Below are 7,950 nucleotides of genomic sequence, written 5' to 3'. Positions count from 1 at the left end.
GGTCCTAAATTTATCATGGCGTAGATCATATTTGTTTTATTTTGTTTTCATATAGGCTATAAAGTACTTAGAATTCATGTGTTAATTGAAAAAAAAAAAAGATGTGAGAGCAGCTGTTATGACTTGGCAGGGCACGAGCCTTGTGCTCTTCAACTGAAATAAACCGTAATTGAGCTAAGCAGTTAAGCAACTGGGATGTTAAATTCCCAAGATTCTGGATTTACTCATAGCTTTTATGTAGAAATACATGGCAGTACACTTTTGAGAAATTTCTAAATTTGCTTAGCACTGGCATGTTAAAAGCTAAAAAAAATTGATGCTAACATCAACATTTTGGGGAAAATAAACAGAACCAGCAGCACCTTCAGCAGGCCTGTGTTTTTAAACACACATGATTAATACTGGGCTGTTAACCTACTTTCCCATGTTTCTTGCCTGTTATTTGTCTTCACTAGTAAATGAATATTGCTTTGAAGATTCCAGGAAGAACAAAGAGTAAAGGCGGGGAAGAAAAAATACCAAAACATTTACCGAAAGTATGTCATTATAGGGTTTGATAATTGAGTTATGTGCTTAAATATTTTTTGAGAAATAATTGTCTTAGACCTAATAAGGGTGACTTGTAAGGACACAAAAGGGAATTGAAGCTTATCTTTAAAAATAGTCACTAAAGTATGATTTGTATGAAACAGGGTATTAATACAGTCTACTTATTTTCTTAAATGACATTTATTGTGAATTTCAGCAGCTAACATTTGGAAGCACTGTCTGAGCAGGACATAAAATTCATTCTAGAGAGCTTGTCAAAGCAAGTGCTTTAGCAAGGTTTCATGCTTGAGGAATTCTCTTATTGGAGCTTTTAATCCACTACTGTTGGATACGACGCATTGATTGAATCTGAGAAGTCTGGGCATGAGAACCCCACTCTCTCCAGTGTTTATAGTCTCCTCCATGATGGTCACATTCCAAGATATATTGATACCCACGATATCCAGGATACTGGTAGCAAACCCAACTAGGAAATGCAAAGCACATTGGATTATACAAACTACTTAGAAAGCTAGTCGACATCCCAAACCTGAGCCTCTTCCTGTTGTCAACACAGCTTAGAAAACAATGTCATATCCTCAATGTGTCAGGCACAAGCAAGCATATAACATAGCTACAACTAGTTAAAAATTTACCTTGATGCTTTAAATACTTTCAAAGAGGAATGGCTGGGATAGGAAAAAAACTCTAGTGGTAGCTTGTAGTAAAAACTTGAGGTTCAAAATTACTAATAACTTGAATGTGACATCCATACCAATATAATAAATTCTGATTAAAACTGGTTTGTTTATAAAGACCTACACTGCATGAGGTACTTTGAAATGTACTTCAAACCCTGTTCTTGCACTTACGCTCCACATTGTATCTTCATGGAACCAACTTCATTGTTGAACCAACCCATGGCTTGCAAAGATGGGTAGTCATCACAGATCTCCCACTGGCGTCCAATAAAGTTTTCTTTCTCAAAGATGGTGATCTTAGACTCCTTATGATTCTGTAGTACAGAAATTTAAAAAAAAAAAAAAAACTTGTGTTAGCGTTATAGCTGTCCTAACAATTCTTTAAACGCTATATATTTTTCTAATTGGAAACAGTTTCAATTTAGAAAAGGAAGTACATGATCACTGTACAAAGATTAAGGCAATAGAAATATATAAGGAAATCACCCATGATCCTGTTTAAAATGTACAAATAACCCAACCAATACTTGGTAAAAAAAAAATAAAAACAAAAAAACACCACCAATGAAGATGATGGGGTAACTGAAATATTTTCAACATCCAGCCAACCCAAGGGATTAATATTCACTAATGTGAAAAGAGATCCCACAAGTTAATAGGAAAAGTAAGTCCAAATATATGTATATATATATAATCTAAGTGCCCAATAGGGCATTGGTTGAATAAGTCACATTTACATAGAAAACTTACAAGTGTCATGAGGGTTAACCTCCCTGAAGTTCAAAGACAGGTAAAACCAATCCTGACAATAGAAAATGTTAATGGGGCAAATTGGGAGTACCAAGGAACTACTTGGAATGATGTAGTTTTTATATCTGTCTGGGGTATTGTTTACATGATACGTTTTTTTAAAGTCATTGAATAAACATTTAAGATCACACTTTATGTAAATTACACTTCGTTTTTAAAAGTGTGATGAAAACACTTCAAAAGTATTTTTGGTTTAATCTGTTACCTTCACTAGAAATTTGGTAGGACTTAAAACTGAAGTGAGTTCATTAGCAACTAAAATCATGAGAAAATCATGATACAGACTGAATATTTGGAAAAATTCTAGTCCGGCCTCACTCTTAATTCGGGGATCATTTTCAACATACCCCTGAAGATCATCACGCTTCTACTTGAACTCTTCAAAGACTTTTTTTAGAAGCATCCCAGCCTGATGTATTATTGGATAATGCTAAATGTTAGAAATGAGGTTATTATGAATCAAAGCAAATAGAGAAATTGTCTGGTTCCTACTTACTAGGGTTACTCAGCATAACCATGCTTCTGGAGTACCATTTAATTACACAGATTGAAATTTAACTGGTCAAGGGTTTACTTTTCTACAGCACTTTTGAAGACCTGAGTTCTAGAGTAGCCACTTCCTGCCACTATAAGGGGACCCTTTTAACTTGTCCTAAGGAAAAATATCTAGTCGAGAAAACTCAAATGGCAGGCTTATACACAGAGGGGACTAGTTTTTTGTTTGTTTTTCTGTTGGCTTTTTCCTTCCACATTTTCAGCATAATTTATGAGACTTAAATGTCAGTCCACAGGCACCCTTCCTTCCCCTATCTCCCATATGAACAGAAGTGGAAATTTCAGAGACTTACAGCTGAACAGATGGGGCGGAAGGACATGAGACGCTCAATGTGGTAGGCATTACTCCCGCTCCAGGCATCCCAGCGAGGGTATTCTCCTCTTTCCAGGATAAACTGTTGCCCACAGAAGCTAGTATGCTCATAACCAATCCAGCTGCCAAAGACAGGTAGTGATGGTCAGGGTGTTCAGAGCCTACAGGCCTCAGAATGGAGGCATCTTTTGTTTCAGATGATAGTGAGGTAAGATATCAAGCCAATCTCAATAGAGCCATACAAGGTACACATACAAAGTTTATCACAAAAAGTAAGGAGTGAGCTGGCAGCTGCGTTAGTCAGGTTTGTAAATGTGATATTTGTTTTGGGATTATCCACTGAAATGTTCCATTTCATTGGCTCAGGTAATGGATATTAGCAAAGCCGATCTAAAATTATATTTGCTTTCTCTCCAAATCACCTCATTCTCTACTTGGAGGCCCTGGATCAGGATAGTTGACTATTGCTTTGGCTCTTCCTAAGGTAGTGGAAGGACACCTTATCAATTGAAACACCTGATCAATTTTTCATAATCAGAGCTCAGTAATTGATGACATTTTAAAGTGTTACTCCTTCTAAAGGATGGAGAGCTCAATTCTTTCAGTAAGCAACTTGTGGGACCTATCCACATGCAAAGCCAATTCTGCCTAGGCCAGAGCAGAGTTCTCTCCCTACGTGCTTTTCAGCCGATGATATAGGACCTGACGACCCTTTTTGTCAGAAAACAAAAGCAAAAGAGGTGTCCCCCTTGCCAAACAGATTAATCATCAACAAGAAGGTCCTGGAAGAATAACTAGGAACTAAGGTGGCTCTTGAGTTCTAGGGTTGAGTTCCCTTTTATATAGAGAAATTGCCTAGTAGAGTCTGCTCTGCAACTGCAGGAAGGGAGATGTTAGTGGTAAGGAGACTGCAGAGGTCTTAAGCTTGATAGTTGCCTCTCTATTCTCTACAGGCAAGAAAAATTCAAGGATTCTGCTCTGAAGAAGCCCCAGGTAGCAGCCTGTGGGCTCAAATCTAGTAAGTACCAAGCCAGTAAGAACCTCATGTTACTTCTAGCTTCAGGTCACTAAATTGCACATATAGTGATTTCTTTTAAGAAAGAAAGTCTTCTCTCCCAGAAATAATTAGAGTCTGGGGAAACATCTTTCTTTCCCCTTCCCCACCCTTATGGATGTATGTCTGAAAGGAACTGAAGTAAGGAGCCTGAAGTTCTACCAAAGTCCATACTCACGCGCCACATTCCACCTTGAGAGACCGGACATTATCAAAACTGCGCTCAGAGACATTTGGGCAGGAGCTGGTGAACTCCATCCTCTTGCCCTGGAAATTCTCCTGGTCATAGATGGTTATCTGAAATGGGATTGAATGGAGCAAGAGAGCTAGAGCCTGGTACACCAGGAGCCACAGAGGTCCAGGTCAGTGGTTTACTTGTGTTTGACCATGTGTTTGCTTTCACCGATTGCAGCCCCGATGCTCAGGGTCATGTCATATTGGCTTGATCAGTTCTGTTCCAGTGTAGACAGGGTAGGAAAGGGTTCAAATTAACACCACTGTTTGGTGATATTCACATGTCCAGGCTAGGGATGAAGTGGGGGGAAGGGGGTGATTGGTTTATTATAGGAATGGTCTGCCAGGAATGATGTCTAGCCCAATGGACGGATCAAGGATCTGGGGTTTTTCTTAGCTGCATGGACTCTCATTTCATTACTGTGTCCTGGAGCCTGGGGTTCTGGGAGTCTCAGGAGCAACCTGTGGATTATTTTCTTAGCTTCTTTAGTCATACCCACTATAGAAATCTAAAGTATAAAGAGAGAGTTGTGATAAACCTCCTTAACACCATGAGCTAGAACTTGGCCTTGGGCCTAGCTAGAGGACAGAGGCAACCCGCAAAGCTGTGTACTGGCCTTAGAATTGATCCAGTGAAGACAGTAGAAGGTATGGGGGGTTGGGGAGAACACTGAGATGCCTGAAGATTAGCCACTTCAGCCAATGATTCAGGTGGGTATCGGAGACCTGGGTTCTAACACTTACTTGGATGTGGCAAATATCTCTTCATTTTTGGCCCCTCAGTTTCTGTATGAGAGACACTTCTAGGCTGTTCTGTTTTAAGGTGATTTTTGCTGCATGCATGAGAGTGGGCCTAGGAAACTTGGTATCATCTCCCACCCATCATGGGACTCCAGGGCCATCCTTCCTCTGTCCCAACTGAGAGATCCTTCCTTCAACAATATCTGCACCTTGGTTGGACCTTTACCCTAGAGACAGTGGTGTTTTATTGGTGGGTTACTGACTCATGGAAAAGCGCAGCCTCATGACACCCGGGGGCTAGTTCTGTGGCAGTCTCTCACCCCCTGCCCTGTTGGATCTCAATTCCTCAATGTTTCATGTGATGGGGGTGGGCTTACCTTCCATGGCCCCAGGGACCCTGGCATGGGGTTGGTCTGAGCCATCTTGGTGGTTGGAAGGGTTTCTAGAAGACAAAACACACACCAGTGGCATGACGTCTGGTATGGGGGACGGGGTGGGGGGTGGGGGTAAGGTGAGAGAGCACAGGGGAAAGTAAACGAGGCTTCAAGTCAGACAGACTTGTGGTTGGGATCTTGGCTCTACTGCTCACTAGCTGAGCCTCAGCGTTCCGGTCTGTGAAGCTTCTGCATGCAAATTTATTGCAAGAATTAAAGCAATAATACAGGTAAGGCACTCCCTAAGCTTTGTGAGTCCTGCATCAGCCTAACTCCCATCCTCTTCACACTGGCCTCCAGGAGCCCCCTACAGGCAGCAGCGTGGCCTCAATCTTACCCACTATAAACTCCTTGGCAGCCTTCTGATCCAGTCTGATTGGACTGGCCACACAGCCAGCAGTGCCAGGGCTTCACAAGGACCCACTCCTCAGCCCCCAGCCCAGTCTCAGTCTCACCCATCTCCTTACAGCCCTCAGCTCTGTGCGGTGCAAGGCCCTGCAACCACCACCCCGGCCCTTGCTTCTCTGTCTTCAAGATCTACCCCACCTGTCCTTACCCCTCAGAGACACTTTCCTGCCTTCCTCAGCCTGCAGCGACTCGCTGTCTCGTCTAATTTCTAGCACACCCCATCACAGCCCTGATCTGTGTTCTTATTGAATTTGTCCGGGGTGAGCATCTCAGCGGCAGGGCCTGGGTTCTCCTGGATGGCTGGCCTAGCTCCATGCCCAGCGCGTCTTGGAGGGGTGCTGGGGAACACTTGTTGAAGGAAACTGAGGGACAAAAGTAGGTAATATTAACAACGGCTCACTCTATTCCAAGTGCTGCTTTAAATGCTTTACCTGCATTGATGCATATAATTAATCTTAATCTTCACAACAAGCCTATGCGGTAAGTACTATCCCTATTCCCATTGTATAGATGAGGATACTGAAACTCATAGAGGTTTAGTAGAGGAAAAAGATGGTAGGAAGAGTAAAGAAGGACAAAAGGGAAGAAGAAAGAGAAAGAGGGAGGAATGGAAGGAAGGGGGGAGGAAGGGCGGAAAGTGTGCCCCAGGTTTTTTGTTTTTTTTTTTTTTAAATTTAAAGTGGGCGGGTTTATTTCTGCACTCCCGGGCTGAGCTCACCGAATACAAGATGGAGGGAGGTGAGTAGTCAGCATGCCCCAGGTTTCTTGATGCCATTCAGTGCCTTACCCTCTAACGGGTATGGGGCCAGGACTCGACACCTGTAAACTTGGATATTTCCTTCCATTCTGAACCTCTGAACAAGCAACAGCTCCTGCCACCTACACTTTCTCCCTGTGATGTCCGGGGAGTCTGCTCCTTTCCTGGGGCGCCACATCCTCCTCTCCCCAGCCATGGTGGCTAGGCCAGTGCTTACGTGCCATACAAGTGATTCCTTTTGGAGTGGCAATTGGAAGAGACTACCTCCCTACAGAACACCTTACTGTCTCCAGCCATCCTAGAAGGCTCTGAACAGAAGGCAGCAAAACTGGGCCCCTGCCCGGGATAGTCTGCAAGAGAAGGAAAGGAAGGACAAGGGTTTCCCTCAAGGCCTTACTCACCCAGCTCCCGCTGCACCGCCTGGGTCTCCATCTGGTGCCACTTGCTCTGGGTTCCCCGCTCTTTATAGCCCCAGGGCCGGGGGGCCTCTGGCCCTGTCAGCACTCTGTGCTGTGCCTCTGCTTTTGTTCCCTCTGATCCCTAGAGCTTTGGGGGCTGGGTTGGGCTGCTGGGCAGGCGGGGCTGGGCTGCTGGGCAGGCGGGCCTTGGGGCTTTGTTTAAACCAAGGACGCAGAAATCCCGGAGACGCCCCCACTGCTGCAGGTCAGGCTGTGGTCTTATCCTCGGAGCAGCAGGGAGGTGAGGACAGGTCTCTGCGGTGAAGGTTTTTCTGCTGCCCTTCTCCAGAGTCTCTCTGTAGCTATTTTATTAAACCTTTTATTCATTTTAATTTTGCAGTTTTCTTTTAAAAACTTAGCGTCCATAAATATTAATGAGTTTTAAATATGTTGTTTTAGGCCCGTGGAAATCCTGCACACCCAAGGATAGTGCCTTTCAGGGAGGAAATGGCTTCTCCCCGCAAGTTCAGGTGCGTGGTCAGCTGAAGGAGGAGCCTGGACCTCCCCTCCAGGGGCCCCAGAGGGAAAAGCATTGGGGAAGCATCACAGCCTCTGTGTAAAGGTCCTCCTGGCTTTGAGGCAGGCAGATGTAGGGTCAGGGTCCAGTGCCCCTGGCTGGGTGACTCTGGGCAAATCCTCATCCTCTTTCAACCTCAAGAAAGGAGATAATAGCTGCCCAACCCACTGCAGGTTTATTCCTACTTATTATCTTTGTCTCTTTCTGGTAACAGGATACCTCATAGAAATTCTCATAGCAGCTTAGAGAGAGAAAGAAATTTTCCCCAATCAAGTTCTCCCCTGCCAATCCCTCAAGGCTGTGACTCAAGCATCATCAGAGACTCCTTTTCTTAGAAGCAAAAATGAGTGTCAGTGGGGTGCAAGGATAGTTCGGTGGTAGAATTCTGGCCTTCCATGCGGGAGACCTGGGTTCGTTTCCTGGCCCATGACCTTCCCAGA

General features: G+C 43.9%; 1 protein-coding gene across 1 annotated transcript; it reads right to left on the bottom strand.

Annotated features, from left to right (window-relative positions):
- Positions 1-767: 767 nt before the first annotated feature.
- Positions 768-5,358, bottom strand: CRYBA1 (crystallin beta A1). The gene is made up of 5 exons (XM_077163277.1): positions 5,314-5,358; positions 4,140-4,258; positions 2,888-3,029; positions 1,401-1,543; positions 768-1,015 (listed from the first exon to the last, which is right to left on the bottom strand). The coding sequence occupies exons 1-5, from the start codon at positions 5,356-5,358 to the stop codon at positions 868-870; spliced, it is 597 nt and encodes a 198-aa protein (XP_077019392.1). The 3' UTR covers positions 768-867.
- Positions 5,359-7,950: the final 2,592 nt, after the last annotated feature.

The sequence above is a fragment of the Tamandua tetradactyla genome, chromosome 6, assembly GCF_023851605.1.
Source record: "Tamandua tetradactyla isolate mTamTet1 chromosome 6, mTamTet1.pri, whole genome shotgun sequence".
NCBI lineage: Eukaryota > Metazoa > Chordata > Mammalia > Pilosa > Myrmecophagidae > Tamandua > Tamandua tetradactyla.
This window is presented reverse-complemented; position numbering and strand designations above follow the sequence as displayed.

Excerpts from the sequence above, each read along its gene's own strand:
- CRYBA1 (XM_077163277.1), bottom strand. The coding sequence starts at position 5,358 with ATGGCTCAGACCAACCCCATGCCAGGGTCCCTGGGGCCATGGAAG. Across the intron at positions 4,259-5,313 it reads GGTCCCTGGGGCCATGGAAG|ATAACCATCTATGACCAGGA; the intron begins GTAAGCCCACCC and ends ATCCCATTTCAG. Across the intron at positions 1,544-2,887 it reads TCCGCCCCATCTGTTCAGCT|AATCATAAGGAGTCTAAGAT; the intron begins GTAAGTCTCTGA and ends TCTGTACTACAG.